This window comes from Mobula birostris, chromosome 15, assembly GCF_030028105.1.
Source record: "Mobula birostris isolate sMobBir1 chromosome 15, sMobBir1.hap1, whole genome shotgun sequence".
Taxonomy (NCBI): Eukaryota; Metazoa; Chordata; class Chondrichthyes; order Myliobatiformes; family Myliobatidae; genus Mobula; species Mobula birostris.
In genome coordinates this window covers 4367881-4384640 of record NC_092384.1, presented here as the reverse complement: position 1 = coordinate 4384640, position 16760 = coordinate 4367881, and the positions used below count along the sequence as shown (strand labels likewise).

Here is a 16760-nt window from a genome sequence, read left to right as displayed (position 1 = left end):
CCACAAGATGCGAAAAGGAGCCACAATAGAAGGGTACAGTCCAATTGTGGATAAATAGGACCTGTACTTTCTGTTCAACACATTACACAAGTGACACATCCGTGGCTAAGATGACACAGCCGTGCCTAACAAGAGAAGTCAAAGCCAACATAAAGGACAAAGAGAGGGCATATAATAGAGCCAAAATCAGGGGAATTTAGAGGATTGGAAATCTTTTAAAAACTAACCGAAGGTAACTAAAAGTCATTAAGAAGGAAAAGATGGAATATGAAAGGAAGCTAGCCAATAATATTAAAGAGGATACCAAAAGTTTTTTCAGATGCATAAAGTGTAAAAGAGAGATGAGAGCGGATATCGGACTGCTGGAATACAATTCTGGAGAGGTAGTAATGAGGGACAATGAAATGGCAGATGAACTGAATAAGTATTTTGCATCAGTCTTCATTGTGGAAGACGCTAGCAGTCTGGTGGATGCTACAGGTGTCAGGAGGAATGAAATGTGTGAAGTTACCATAATAAGAGAGAAGGTTCTTTGGAAACTGAAAGGCCTGAAGGTAGATAAGTCACCTGGACTAGATGGTGTACACCCTAGGGTTCTGAAAGAAGTGGCTGAAGAGATCGTGGATGTATTTGTAATAATCTTTCAAGAAGTACTAGATTCTGGAATGATTCCGGAAGACTGGAAAATGCAAATATTACTTCACTCTTCAACAGGGGAGAGAGGCAGAAGAAAGGAAACTATAGGCCAGTTAGCCTGACCTCAGTGGTTGGGAAGTTGTTGGAACTGATTATTAAGGATGAGGTCAGACTAACTGGCCTATAGTTTCCTTGGAGGCACATGATAAAATAGGCCATATTCAGCATGGTTTCCTTAAGGGAAAATCTTGCCTGACAAATTTGTTGGAATCTTTTGAAGAAATAACAAGCAGGATAGGCAAAGGAGAATTGGTTGAGTTTTAGAAGGCTTTGACAAGGTGCCACACACGAGGTTGCTTAATGAGTTACAAGCCAATGGTATTACAAGAACGATTCTAGCAGTGGCTGATTGGCAGGATGCAAGGAGTGGGAATAAAGGGAGCCTTTTCTGACTGACTGCTGGTGACCAGTGGTGTTCCACAGGGGTCTATGTTGGGACTGATTCTTTTTACATTATATGTTAATAACTTAGATGATAGAATTGATGGTTTTGTCACAAAGTTTGCAGGTGATATGAAGATAAGTGGAGGGGCAGGCCATTTTGAGGAAGTAAAGAGGCTACAGAAGGACTTAGACAAATTAGGAGAATGGGCAAACAAATGGCAGATGGAATACAGTGTTGAGAAGTGTATGGTCATGCACTTGGTTAGAAGAAATGAAAGGTTTGGCTATTTTCTAAATGGAGAGAAAATACAAAATAATTGAGGTGCAAAGGGACTTGGGATTCTTTGTGCAGGCTTCCCTAAAGTTTAAGTCCGTGGTGGGGAAGGCAAATGCAATGTTACCATTCATTTCAAGAGGACTGGAATGTAAAAGCAAACATGTCGTGTTGAAACGTTATTAAAAACTTTTGAGGCCTCACTTGGAGTATTGTGAGCAGGATTGGGTCCCTTATCGTAGAAAGGATGTGTTGAAACTGGAGGGGGCTCAACGGAGGTTCACAAAAATGATTCCAGGATTTAATGGCTTGTCATATGAAGATCAGCTGATGGTTCTGGGCCTGTATTCACTGGAATTCAGAAGTAAGAGGGCTGACCTCATTGAACCTATTGAATTGTGAAAGGCCTTGATAGAGTGGCTGTGGGAATGAGAATGTTTCCATGGTGGGAGAGTCTAAGACCAGAGGACACAGACTCAGAAGGGAATGGAGATGAGGAGGAATGTCTTTAGCCAGAGAGTTGTGAATCTGTGGAATTCATTGCCACGGCCAGCTGTGGAGGCCATCTTTATGTATATTTAAGGTGGAGGTTGACAAATTTTTGATTGGTCAGGGCATGAAGGGATATGGGGAGAAGGCTGGAGACTGGGGCTGAGAGGAAAAATGACCAAGCAGACTCAATGAGCCAAATGGTTTAATTTTGCTCTTATATCTTGTGGCCTTATGGTCTTAATACTTCCTCACGAGAATCTTATCCTTATTCATAGCTATCTTAAAACTTGAGGAGTTCCTTTCCATAGAAGCTGCTTGGCTTGCTAAGTACCTCCAGTGTTTTATGTGCGTTGCTGAAGATTTCCAGCAATTGTGGTACCTCTTGTGTCACTTTCACAGTTAATCTACTGAGACTGTGTGGTGTCTATACTTCTCGCTGCCTCAGTAAAGTAGCTGGCATAACCAAAGACCCACTCTCCCCAGGCTCTCTCCCTCTTCTCCTCTCTCCCAACGAGCAAAAGGCTGAAAGTACAATAGGACTGTTATTATGAAGAGATGGACACCTGATTTAACAATCTCACATTATGAGCTTGAAGGAACACAATGCTGAGAGAACCAAGCAGGTCAGGCAGCTTCTATGGAGGGGAATGAACAGTCAATGTTTCAGGCCGAGATCCTTCATCAGCACTTTTTAATCTTCCACCTTATTATTTACCTGCACTGCACTTTCTCTGTAGCTGTTACACTTTTTTCTGCATTCTGTTATTTCCCTTGTTCTATTTCAATGCACTGCTTAATGAGTTGATTAATATGGATGATATGCAAAACAAGCTTTTCACTGTATCTCGGCACATGTGACAATAATAAACAAACACCAATTTCTCCACCACCCGGCTTAGCTGGAGAACCAAGTACCAGTCCTGGTGAATCATCAGCTGGTTGCAGTCTGTGACTGATCCTTTCGCCCAAGCAGCAGAGCTGTTGGAAGGTATACCAACCTGACCAGTCCTCAATTACAAACCTTGGGCAGGGTTTCTGCAGTGACTGGGAAGTTGCCAAACCGCCCTGAACTGCAAACATTAATGACTGGAGGAAGACATCGGGCTGACAGTGACACCTTTCTCCTTCCAAGGTAGAGATTGCTGAACAGGAAGCCAGGTGTAGAACAAAGTGTTAGGTGACATGATGACAATGAACTCACGGCCAGCATGCAGCTTACTTGTCAGCTGAGGCTCTCTGGGAGATATTCCACCTCCAGGAGAAGTTAATTCTGGCTGTCAGCTGAGAATCCAGGCTGGTCATTGAAAATCAAAACTCTGCAGAAGCTGAATTTAAAACAGTGTCCTTCCGCAAATGCCAGTTGCTGTCCATAATCTGTTTGCTTGCTGCATGCGAAATAAATTCTGGGTTTATAATCGGTACAGTGAAAATCTTTGTTTTGCATACAGATCCATTCATCATATCAGTACATTGAGGTAGTACAAGGGAAAAAGGTAGCAGGATGCAGAATAATGAGTAACAGTTAAAGAGAAAGTGCAGAAGGTGCAAGGTCATAACGAGGTAGATGTTGAGGTCAGGACGCCATCTTATTGTACAAGCAGTGTACTCAGGAGTCATAACAGTGGGGTAGAATCTGTTCTTGAGCCTGGTGGTTATGTGCTTTCAGATTTTAGTATCTTCTCTCTGATTGGAAGAAGGGATGAGACAGAATGTCTGGGGTGGGTGGGGTCTTTGATTTTATGTCAGCTCCTTTACTGATGTGGTAGGACATATAGTCAGAATTCATGGAGAGGAGAGATGTCATGGTCCGGTCTGTGATGTCCGCATTCCGGTTCATGGTCCGGTCTGTTGATTCCTTATTCCGGGTTTACCTGTTTTCCCTTGTTCCATTGGGTGCCTTAATTGAGGCACCTGATTCTCATTTTGGGCTGGCACATAAATACCTCTTAAACCAAGGATTCCTTGCTGGACTGTTCCCTTCCCCTTCCTTCTGAAGCCTTGTCTGCATACCTGTCAAGTTTAACTGCTGGAGTGAGACCGGAGCCTTGCCATGCCAAGATAAGGAACAATCTATTGTTGAGTTTGGAACTATCTCTTTGTCTCCCCATATTTAATGCCTATGTCAATGTAGGGTTCTGGGCGTAGGTCCTGTTCCCAAGGAGGGGTCCTGACTCTGTGCAAAGCACAAAATAATCTGCAAATGCTGTTGTCAAAGGAACACTCACAATGCGCTGGAGGAACGCAGCAGGTCAGTCAGCATCAGTTGAAAAAATTAGTCGACGTTTCCGGCCGAAACCCTTCGTCGACTAATCTTTTCAACTGATGCTGACCAACCTGCTGAATTCCTCCAGCGCATTGTGAGTGTTTCTGTGTAAAGCCCCGGCCCTAAGTCCTGTTCCCAAGGAGGGATCCTGGCTCTGTGTTCTGTGTTCCTGTGTTCCAAGTTCCAGGTGCTGTGTTCCAGTCCTGTCCAAGTCAAGGCTTTGTGATGTCGTCCAGTCCAGGAGTCCCTCAGCAGTTTACCTCGGCAGTTCCCACAGCAAGTGTCCTCGGCAGTCATCCTGGCCCTGCGTCCAAGAAAGGGTCCTGCCCTGCGCTCCAAGGAGGAGTCCCAGCTCCATACCCAAGAGCCTAACCAAGCCGAGTCCAAGAGCCACGTCCTGCCCTGGAGTACATTGCCCAACCTGGTGCTGGAGATTCCCTTGTCCAGTCCTGGAGTTCCCTCATCCAGTCCAAGCTATGTCCAAGAACCTCATCCAGTTCCAGCCACGTCCAAGAACCTTGTCCTGTCCATGTCAAGGCTTTGTGTTCTCATCCTGTCCACGTGCCTCATCCTGTGCAGGAGTGCCACGTCCAGTCCTGTAGCCACGTCTGGTCCTCACTTAGATCCGGGGTCTAAGACCGAGACAAGACCCAGGTTTTGGCTCCCTGTCCAGTCTCTGGCCCGCAGTCCAAGCCCAGGCTCCTAGTTCCAAGTTCCTTGTCCTTGTCCCGCTTTCTTAGTCTTAGTTCTAACCCAGGCCTGGTGTCCATGTCCAGCGTCGTTTCTTACTGACTGTCCTTGCTTTCATAATAAACCTTGTCGTTCCTCATACTTCAGTGTCTGTGTCTTGCATTTAGGTCTGCTCCCAATGTCCCCTTATGACAGGAGGAGGCTGGTTTTTGTGATATGCTGAGCTGTGTTCACAACTCTGCGTTTTCCATAGAACCATAGAAACTACAGCACAGAAACAGGCCTTTTGGCCCTTCTTGGCTGTGCCGAACCATTTTCTGCCTAGTCTCACTGACCTGCACACGGACCATATCCCTCCATACACTTCCCATCCATGTATCTGTCCAATTTATTCTTAAATGTTAAAAAAGAACCCGCATTTACCACCTCGTCTGGCAGCTCATTCCATACTCCCACCACTCTCTGTGTGAAGAAGCCCCCACTAATGTTCCCTTTAAACTTTTCCCCCCTCACCCTTAACCCATGTCCTCTGGTTTTTTTCTCCCCTTGCCTCAGTGGAAAAAGCCTGCTTGCATTCACTCTATCTATACCCATCATAATTTTATATACCTCTATCAAATCTCCCCTCATTCTTCTACGCTCCAGGGAATAAAGTCCTAACCTATTCAACGTTTCTCTGTAACTGAGTTTCTCAAGTCCCGGCAACATCCTTGTAAACCTTCTCTGCACTCTTTCAACCTTATTAATATCCTTCCTTTAATTTGGTGACCAAAACTGAACACAATACTCCAGATTCGGTCTCACCAATGCCTTATACAACCTCATCATAACATTCCAGCTCTTATACTCAATACTTTGATTAATAAAGGCCAATGTACCAAAAGCTCTCTTTACGACCCTATCTACCTGTGACGACACTTTTAGGGAATTTTGTATCTGTATTCCCAGATCCCTCTGTTCCACTGCACTCCTCTGTGCCTTACCATTAACCCTGTATGTTCTACGTTGGTTTGTCCTTCCAACGTGCAATACCTCACACTTGTCAGTATTAAACTCCATCTGCCATCTTTCAGCCCATTTTTCCAGCTGGTCCAAGTCCCTCTGCAGCCTCTGAAAACCTTCCTCACTGTCTACTACACCTCCAATCTTTGTATCATCAGCAAACTTGCTGATCCAATTTACCACATTATCATCCAGATCATTGATATAGATGACAAATAACAATGGACCCAGCACTGATCCCTGTGGCACACCACTAGTCATAGGCCTCCACTCAGAGAAGCAATTCTCTACCACCACTCTCTGGCTTCTTCCATCGAGCCAATGTCTAATCCAATTTACCACCTCTCCATGTATACCTAGCGACTGAATTTTCCTAACTAACCTCCCATGCGGGACCTTGTCAAAGGCCTTACTGAAGTCCATGTAGACGATATCCACTGCCTTCCCTTCATCCACTTTCCTGGTAACCTCCTCGAAAAACTCCAATAGATTAGTCAAACATGACCTACCACGCACAAAGCCATGTTGACTCTCCCTAATAAGCCCCTGTCTATCCAAATGCTTGTAGATTCTGTCTCTTAGTAGTCCCTCCAATAACTTACCTACTACTGACGTTAAACTCATCGGCCTATAATTTCCTGGATTACTTTTCGATCCTTTTTCAAACAATGGAACAACATGAGCCACTCTCCAATCCTCCGGTACTTCACCCGTAGACAGTGACATTTTAAATATTTCTGCTAGGGCCCCCGCAATTTCAACACTAGTCTCCTTCAAGGTCCGAGGGAACACTCTGTCAGGTCCCGAGGATTTATCCACTTTAATTTTCCTCAAGACAGCAAGCACCTCCTCCTTTTCAATCTGTACAGTTTCCATGGTCTCACTACTTGATTCCCTCAATTCCATAGATTTCATGCCAGCTTCCTTAGTAAATACAGACGCAAAAAACCTATTTAAGATCTCCCCCATTTCCTTTGGTTCCGCACAAAGCCAACCACTCTGATCTTCAAGAGGACCAATTTTATCCCTTACAATCCTTTTGCTCTTAATATACTTGTAAACGCTCTTTGGATTATCCTTCACTTTGACTGCCAAGGCAACCTCATGTCTTCTTTTAGCCCTCCTGATTTCTTTCTTAAGTATTTTCTTGCACTTCTTATACTCCTCAAGCACCTGATTTACCCCCTGTTTCCTATACATTTCATACAACTCCCTCTTCTTCTTTATCAGAGTTGAAATATCCCTTGAGAACCAAGGTTCCTTATTCCTATTCTATTTGCCTTTAATCCTGACAGGAACATACAAACTCTGCACTCTCAAAATTTCCCCTTTGAAGGCTTCCCACCTATCAATCACATCTTTGCCAGAGAACAACCTGTCCCAATCCACGCTTTTTAGATCCTTTCTCATTTCTTCAAATTTGGCCTTCTTCCAGTTCAGAACCTCAACCCTAGGACTAGATCTATCCTTGTCCATGATCAAATTGAAACTAATGGTGTTATGATCACTGGAACCAAAGTGCAGTCTTGGTCAGAGCTGTTGTCATAGCAAACCACAGTGGTCATCTGGATAAAAGATTAATGTAAAATAAGCTGTTATGCATCCAGATAGAATGCTTCTATGGTGCAGATACAGAAATCAGTGTGGTCAACCGGGACATGCCCAATTTATTTCACCTCTTGAGGAATTGGGGGCAGTGATTCACATTCTTGGCTGAAGCATCAACATGGTTGGACCTGGCCATGCTTCTAGGAACTTCAAGCACTCAACCATTTCAACCTCAGCACCAGTACTGTAGGATGGAGCATGTGCACTACCACCCTTCCCAAACAGGCCCTTGGGCCCATCATGTCCATGCTGACCAAGTTGTCCAACAGAGCAGGAACAATTTACCTGCATTTGGCCCATTTCTCTCAAAACATTTCCTATCCTGGTACCTGTCCAAATGTCTTTTGTAATCACGTCTACCTCTTTGCCTAGCAGCTCGTTCCATAAACACAGCACCCTCTGTGTGAAAAACTTAGTCCTTTACACTTTCCCCTCTCATCTTAAACCCTCTAATTTTAGAGTCTCCTACTTTTATGTTCCAGTACTGTATCTGAATGTTCTGGAGTCACAGTCATTGTACAGCAAGGAAACAGGCTGAACCGTGCTTGTCATTATCCAGCCGTTATCCAATACCACTTTAGTCCCATTTTTCCCCATCTCCCCATATTCCCATCACCTCCCAGCACCTGCATGTGAAAGGGGCTATCGATTTGCTCAGTTAATCCACCAACCCACAGGTTTTTGAGATGTGGAAGGCAGCTGGAGCCCACCTGGTTAGTGAGAGAGCATGCAAACTCCACCCAGGCAGCACTGAACCTGGATCTCTGGTGCTGAGGTGGCGGCTCTACATGCCTCTGCACTTTCTCCTTGGTTGAGGGATGTGTTTGACAGGGTCTGGGTTGCTGGCTGAACTGCAGATTGCAAGTGTGAGGGGTGTGATTGTGCAGTGTTATGTGCAGAATGTGGTCTGAGTCTGGGGTCTATCACCTGCCGAGATGGACTGAAACATCTTCCGCCTTTGCCTTCCAGATGATGGCAAGCTGTCCTTGGATGAATTCCGGGCCTTTTTTTCTGATGGGACCCTCAACGAAGAAGAACTGGAAAACCTCTTCCACACGATCGATCTGGACAAGACCAAGTAAGACAGTCCCTCCAACCTCTGTCTCACCTGTTCAACATGAAGGGAACTGAGGGTGTTGGGAAGCACGTAAAATCTTCTGGGATTCTGACCCCCACCTCCCCAATGCACCTCGGTTAGACTTGCTTTCTTGTGACTGGTGAGGTTTTGAGGCAGGTGGCATGCGTCGAGCCAAAGCCTTACCTCTGTACTAAGGCCAAGGTCTCCAGGAGCTGAGGTTATCCTAACAGCAGCTCTGAGCCTAACCTCAGACCCTCTCTGCCCTCCTGCCTGGAGGTGTTGGGGGTATTTTTGGCAGGGAGCCTTCTTCAACCTGTTGAGAAGCTCTTTGCTATGTTTCAGGGTCCTTTGTCTGAAAGTTTGGCTTGGAAACTTGTCTGTCCCTGTGCCAAACGTCATTACACTGTTACTGATTGGATGGCAGTGAAGCAGTTACTGACTAACAACATACTGGTGTGTTTGTTCAAGTGTATGATAGGTCAGTACTGGGGGCAGGACATATTAGGAACCAGGCTGGAGTCTGGGCAGGTGAATTGTGTGTGTGGGGGGGGGGAGGGGGGCACAGGGTACTACTGAGGGTTGAGGTATGAAATGGGGTGTGGAGTACAGGGAGCCATGGTGCTTAGGCTGCAGGGAATGTGAGAAGACAGAGGGTAGAACTGGAGGACAGCCTGACACAGTGTAAAAGGAGTGTCCAACAGTAGGTTGCAGTACCACGGTGGGCAGGAATGAGGGGAATGTGGGCTTTACTGTAGAGGGAGATTGGAAGACTGAGGGTGAGAGAGAGATCAAGAAAAGCTGGATGGACAGTTTCAACAGCAGCAGGACTGAACACAGCTCCATCATCACAGTTCAGGTACATTGACACTGATCAACATTGTTATCCTGAGTGATTCATGTCAGGCTGGGGATGGCCAGTTTACATTGAACATAGAAAACCTACAGCACTATACAGGCCCTTCGGCCCACAAAGCTGTGCCGAACATGTCTTTACCTTACATCTACTTAGGCTTACCCATAGCCCTCTAAGCTCCATGTGTCCATCCAGGAGTCTCTTAAAAGACCCTATTGTTTCCACCCCCGCTACCGCCATCGGTAAGGTAACGGCTGCTTTGAGGGGAAGACTCTTCGGCTGACTTCAGCACCAAGGATGAACTAGTCAGATGTCCAACGTCCATGAACTAGTCCAAAGTCCAACATCCATGAACTAGTCCGATGTCTCAGCAAATAGTTGTGCTGAATGTGAACATTTTGTAAGTGGTCGGCACATTCTGAGATGGGGACAACCCAGGAAACCCCAAAGGGGGCCAAGGGAGGATGTTGAATCCGACATTCTGGGTGACAATATACATTAAGGATACACAGAGCTGATGAGAGTAGATTCAAGTCAGACATTTTTAAAACTCATCTACACCTTCCATAACTTGTAGAAAGATCCAAATCCTCCCTCAGGGTGAAAAGTCACAACAGAATCAGGCTTAATATCACCAGCATGTGTTGTGAAATGTTTTAACTTAGCAGCAGCAGTACAATGCAATACATGATAATACAGAAAAAAAGTAAATCAATTGCAGTAGGTATACAAATGTATATTCAATAGATTAATTTAAAATAGTGCAAAAACAAATAATATAAAAAAATGAGGTGGTGTTCATGAGTTCAATGTCCATTTAGGAATCGGATGGCAGAGGGGAAGAAGCTGTTCCTGAATCACTGAGTGTGTGTCTTCAGGCTCCTGTATCTCCTACCTGATGGTAGCAATGAGAAGAGGGCAAGTCCTGGGTGATGGAGATCTTTAATAATAGACGCTGCCTTTCTGAGGCACCGTTCCTTGAAGATGTTGTGGATTCTACGGACGCTAGTACCCAAAACGGAGATGACTAATTTCACAACTTTCTGTAGCTTCTTTTGATCCTGTGCATTAGATGCTCCCCACGCACCAGACAGTGTGCAGTCCATCAGAATGCTCTCCGTGGTACATCTGCAGAAGGTTTTGAGTGTTTCAAGTGACAAACCAAATCCCCTCAAAATCCTAACAAAATAGATTAGATTAGATTAAATCAGCCACAGCGGTGTCTCTTTCACCTCAGACTGTTGAAGTTTGGTCTGGGTCCCCACATCCCAAGAATATTTACAGAGACAGCTGTGTAAAATGGGCCCGATGGATCACTGGGGAACCGAGTCACCCCAACCACAAACTATTCTAGCTGCTGCCCTCCGGGTAACAGTACCACAGCATTAAAAGCCAGGCCCATCAGGTTCCGGGACAGCTTCTTCCACCAGGCCATCGGAATGATTAATTCACACTGATACAATTATATTTCTATGCTATATTGACTATCCTGTTGTACATACTATTTATTACAAGTTACTATAAATTGCACATTACACCTTCAGACAGAGACGTAATGTAACAATTTTTACTCCTCATGTATGTAAAGTATGTAAGAAATAAAGTCAATTCAATTCAAAGTTCATAATCAGCTCTTTGGTCTTACTGACACTGAGTGCGAGGTTGTTGCTGTGACACCACTCCACTAGCTGGTATGTCTCTCTCCTGTACGCCCTCTCATCTCCATCTGAGATTCTGCCAACAATGGTTGTATCATCAGCAAATTTATAGATGGTACTTGAGCCATGCCTAGCCACACAGTCATGGATATACAGAGAGCAGAGCAGTGGGCTAAGCACACACCCCTGAGGTGCACCAGTGTTGATCGTCAGCGAGGAGGAGATGTTATTACCAATTCACACAGATTGTTGTCTTCTGGTAAGCAGTTCGAGGATTCAGTTGCAAAGTTCTGTAGCTTATCAATCAGGACTGTGGGAATGATGGTGTTAAATGCTGAGCTATAGTCAACAAGCAGCATCCTGACAAAGGTGTCTGTATTGTCCCGATGCTTTCGGCTATGTGAAGAGCCATTGAGATAGCATCTGCTGCAGACCCATTGTAGCAATAGCAGCTTTGATTATGTCAGAAAGTTGCCAAAGTAATCCTGGAATGGTTGCAGCTGCTGAGTACACAGCAAGATCACATACTGGATTGTGATTGTGAACCTGTTTTGGGCTGTTTGGCAGCGGTGTCAGTAGGAGAATCCCCCTTGGCCTTGTGAAGGCCAGTCTGATCCACAGGACGCCCTCCACCCAGTGATGGCTTGTCCACACTCCACTGTGTTTCCTGGGATCTGTGCTCTATCAACCTGTCTGATTTTATGGCAGGTCCGAGGAACTGCCTGAGGATAGAGTTATAGAGTCAGACAACACTACAGCCAGAAGTAGGCCCTTTGGCCCATCTAGTCTGTGCCGAAATATTATTCTGTATTCTGCCTAGTCCCATTGACTTGCACCTGGACCATAGCCCTCATTCCCCTTCCCGTCTAAACACTTATTCAAATTTCTCTTAAATGTTGAAATCAAACCTGCAGCCACCACTTGTGCTGGCAGCTCGTTCCCCACTCTCACCACCCTCTGAGTGAAGACATTCCCCTTAATATTTCAGCTTTCACCCTCAACCTATGACTTCTAGTTCTAGTCTTAATTTTTCCTCAGTGGAAAAATCCTGCTAGCATTAACCCAACCTATACTGCTGATGATTTGGTAAACCTCAATCAAATCTGCCTGCATTCTCCTGCGCTCCAGGCAATAGAGTCCTAACTTATTCAAACATTCCCTGCAATTCAGGCCCTCAGGTCCCGAAAATATCCTGGTAAGTTTTCCCCATACAGTTTGAATTTTAGTGAGTTTTGACTACGACATCAATTATAAACCTGTCTGGCGTTGCCCTGTGCTCCAACACTGTCCATTGCAGTGTTTCCAGGAATGATCAATTCTGATCACACCATGACATCTTACCTCATTTCATTAAAAGAAAATCAATCCTCCAGAGGATTCTGCAGGTCAGACAGCATCTGTGGATGCAGAGGGATGTTAAAGTTTGGGGTGGATACCCTTCCTCAGGACTGAGGAGGTAGCCAGTGGAATTTGTTGAGGGTTAACAGTGAGACGAGGGTAGGTAGGTCATAGGTGGAGCCAGTGGAGATGATGGGGCAAGGTGGATGGAGAGGGAGGGATGGTGTTGGGAGACAGGAGCTGAGTAATGAGTAGGGACAGGTGGGGAATGAGTACAAAAGGGGGCAAATAGTTAAATAAAGAGAAAGGGAGAGGCAGAAGCTAAAAGGTGAAAGGAAAGAAAGGTGATTAATGAAACCAGTTAAGGGAGCGAGGAGGGAGGAGGAGTTGGGAGAATTTCACATCATTCTGAAGGCTGAAACTCAGGACCCCTCCAGCAGTTCGAAATGGGACAAGTGAGCAGGGCTTTGGGCTGTCACGAATTGTACTCAGTTACACTCTCTAAGCTCACGGCTGTCAGCTCTTTCAGTGCTGGTTAGCCAGGGGAACCAATCCTTGCCTAACAACCAGAGCACGAACGAGTCAGGAGCAATGACAGGTGAATGGCCAACCTTGGGGATCTGTAGTGTGAAGTGAGTTGTGAAAAAGTAGTTCTCTGTACAGGGCTTATGGCCACAAGACCATAAGGAATAGGAGCAGAATTAGGCCATCTGGCCCATCGAGTCTGTTCTGTCACTCAATCATGGCTGATCCTTTTTCTCTCCTCCTCAACCCCACTTCCTGGCCTTCATCCCATAACCTTGGACACCATGTCCAATCAAGAGCTGCCTTAAATACACCCAACGACCTGTCCTCCACAGCTGCCTGTGGCAACAAATTCCACAAATTCATCACCCTCTGGCTAAAGAAATTTCTCTGCATCTCTGCTTTGAATGGAAGCCCCTCTATCCTGAGGCTGTGCTCTCTTGTCCTAGACTCTCCCACCATGGGAAACATCCTTTCCACATCTACTCTGTCTGGGCCTTTCAATATTCAAAAGGTTTCAATGAGATCCCCCTCATCTCTCTAAATTCCAGCGAGTACAGACCCAGAGCCATCAAACATTCCTTATTTGATATCCCTTTCATTCCTGGAAACATCCCTGTGAACCTCCTCTGGACCCTCTCCAATGCCAGCACATCTTTTCTAAGATGAGGGGCCCAAAACTGTTCACAGTACTCAAGATGAGGCCTCACCAGTACCTTATAAAGCCTCAACATCACATCCCTGCTCTTATATTCTAGACCTTTTCAAGGGAATGCTAACATGGCATTTGCCTTCCCCACCACCGACTCAACCTGCAGGTTAATCTTTCGGGTGTTCTGCACAAGGACTCCCAAGTCCCTTTGCATCTCAGATTTTTGGATTTTCTCCCCATTTAGATAATAGTCTGCACATTTATTTCTACTACCAAAATGCAAGACCATTCATTTTCCAACATTATATTTCATTTGCCACTTTCTTGTCCATTCTCTTAATCTGTCTAAGCCCTCCTGCATCTTACCTGTTTCCTCAACACTACCTGCCCCTCCCCAGTTTTGGTATCATCTGCAAACTTGGCAGCAAAGCCATCTATTTCATCATCTAAATCATTGATGTACAGCACAAAAAGAAGTGGTCCCAACACCGACCCCTGCAGGACACCACTAGTCACTGGTGCCCAACCAGACAAGGATTCTTTTAATCCCACTCACTGCCTTCTTCCAAACAGCCAATGCTCTAACCATGTTATTAACTTTCCTGTAATACCACGGGCTCTTAACTTGGTAAGGAGCCTCATGTGTGACATCTTGTTACTGGCCTTCTGAAAGTCCAAATATATAACATCCACTGCATCCTCTTTATTTATCCCATTAGTAATTTCCTTAAAGAATTCCAACAGATTCGTCAGGCATGATTTTCCTTAAGGAAACCATGCTGACTTTGTCCTATCTTTACCTGTATAATCAAATACTCCATCACTTCGTCCTTAACACTAGACTCTAACATCTTCCCAAAAGCTGAGATCAGACTAACTGGTCTATAATTTCCTTTCTGCTGCCTCCCTCCTTTCTTGAAGAGTGAGCTGACATTTGCAATTCTCCAGGCCTCTGGCCAGAGTCCAATGATTTCTGAAAGATCATTTCTAATACTGCCACAATCTCTAACGCTACCTCTTTCAGAAACCTCGGGAGCAGTTCATCTGGCCTGGGTGACTTATGTACTTTCTGGTATCTTAGCTTTTTGAGCACGTTCTCCCTTGTAATAGTAACTGCACTCTCAGGGCCACAGTGCAAATTGAGAGAGTGATTAATGGACAGATCCCTCAGGGTCACAGTGCAAATTGACAGAGTGATTAATGGACAGATCCCTCAGGGTCACAGTGCAAATTGACAGAGTGATTAATGGACAGATCCCTCAGGGTCACAGTGCAAATTGACAGAGTGATTAATGGACAGATCCCTCAGGGTCACAGTGCAAATTGACAGAGTGATTAATGGACAGATCCCTCAGGCTCACAGTGCAAATTGACAGAGTGATTAATGGACAGATCCCTCAGGGTCACAGTGCAAATTGACAGAGTGATTAATGGACAGATCCCTTAGGGTCACACTGCAAATTGACAAAGTGATTAATGGACAGATCACTCAGGGTCAAACTGCAAATTGGCAGTGATTAATGGACTGATCTCTCAGGGTCACAGTGCAAATTGGCAGTGATTAATGGACAGATCACTCAGGGTCACAGTGCAAATTGACAGAGTAATTAATGGACAGATCCCTCAGGGTCACAGTGCAAATTGACAGAGTCATTAATGGACAGATTCCTCAGGGTCACAGTGCAAAAATGACAGAGTGATTAATGGACAGATCACTTGGGGTCACAGTGCAAATTGACACAGTGATTAATGGACAGATCACTCAGGGTCACAGTGCAAATTGGCAGTGATTAATGGACAGCTCCCTTAGGCTCACAGTGCAAATTGACAGAGTGATTAATGTACAGATCACTCAGGGTCACAATGGAAATTGGCAGTGATTAATGGACAGATCCCTCAGGGTCACAGTGCAAATTGACAGAGTCATTAATGGACAGATTCCTCAAGGTCACAGTGCAAAAATGACAGAGTGATTAATGGACTGATCACTTGGGGTCACAGTGCAAATTGACACAGTGATTAATGGACAGATCACTCAGGGTCACAGTGCAAATTGACAGGGTGATTAATGTACAGATCCCTCTCAGGGTCACAGTGCAAATTGACAGAGTGATTAATGGACAGATCCCTCAGGGTCACAGCACAATTTGACAGAGTGATTAATGGACAGATCACTCAGGATCATAGTGCAAATTGGCAGTGATTAATGGACAGATCCCTCAGGGTCACAGTGCAAATTGGCAGTGATTAATGGACAGATCCCTCAGGGTCACAGTGCAAATTGGCAGTGATTAATGGACAGCTCCCTTAGGCTCACAGTGCAAATTGACAGAGTGATTAATGTACAGATCACTCAGGGTCACAATGGAAATTGGCAGTGATTAATGGACAGATCCCTCAGGGTCACAGTGCAAATTGACAGAGTCATTAATGGACAGATCCCTCAGGGTCACCGTGCAAATTGGCAGTGATTAATGGACAGACCCTTCAGGGTCACAGTGCAAATTGGAAGTGATTAATGGACAGATCGCTCAGGATCACAGTGCAAATTGGCAGTGATTAATGGACAGATCACTCAGGGTCACAGTGCATATTGACAGAGTGATTAACGGACAGATCCCTCAGGGTCACAGTGCAAATTGACAGAGTGATTAATTGACAGATCCCTCAGGGTCATAGTGCAAATTGACAGAGTGATTAATGGACAGATCCCTCAGGGTCACAGTGAAAATTGACAGAGTGATTAATGGACAGATCCCTCAGGGTCACAGTGCAAATTGACAGGGTGATTAATGGACAGATCGCTCAGGGACACAGTGCAAATTAACAGAGTGATCAATGGACAGATCCCTCAGGGTCACAGTGCAAATTGACAGAGTGATTAATGGACAGATCCCTCAGGCTCACAGTGCAAATTAACAGAGTGATCAATGGACAGATCCCTCAGGGTCACAGTGCAAATTGACAGGGTGATTAATGGACAGATCACTCAGGGACACAGTGCAAATTAACAGAGTGATCAATGGACAGATCCCTCAGGGTCACAGTGAAAATTGACAGAGTGATTAATGGACAGATCCCTCAGGGTCACAGTGCAAATTGACAGGGTGATTAATGGACAGATCACTCAGGGACACAGTGCAAATTAACAGAGTGATCAATGGACAGATCCCTCAGGGTCACAGTGCAAATTGACAGAGTGATTAATGGACAGATCCCTCAGGCTCACAGTGCAAATTAACAGAGT

General features: G+C 45.1%; 1 protein-coding gene across 1 annotated transcript in view; it reads left to right on the top strand.

Annotated features, from left to right (window-relative positions):
* necab2 (N-terminal EF-hand calcium binding protein 2) overlaps positions 1-16760 on the top strand; it is a 114714-nt gene that overhangs the window by 20525 nt on the left and 77429 nt on the right. The window contains exon 3 of the mRNA XM_072279257.1: positions 8379-8487. Within this exon, the coding sequence (XP_072135358.1) occupies positions 8379-8487 (109 nt within the window). The remainder of the gene's footprint in view (positions 1-8378; positions 8488-16760) is intronic.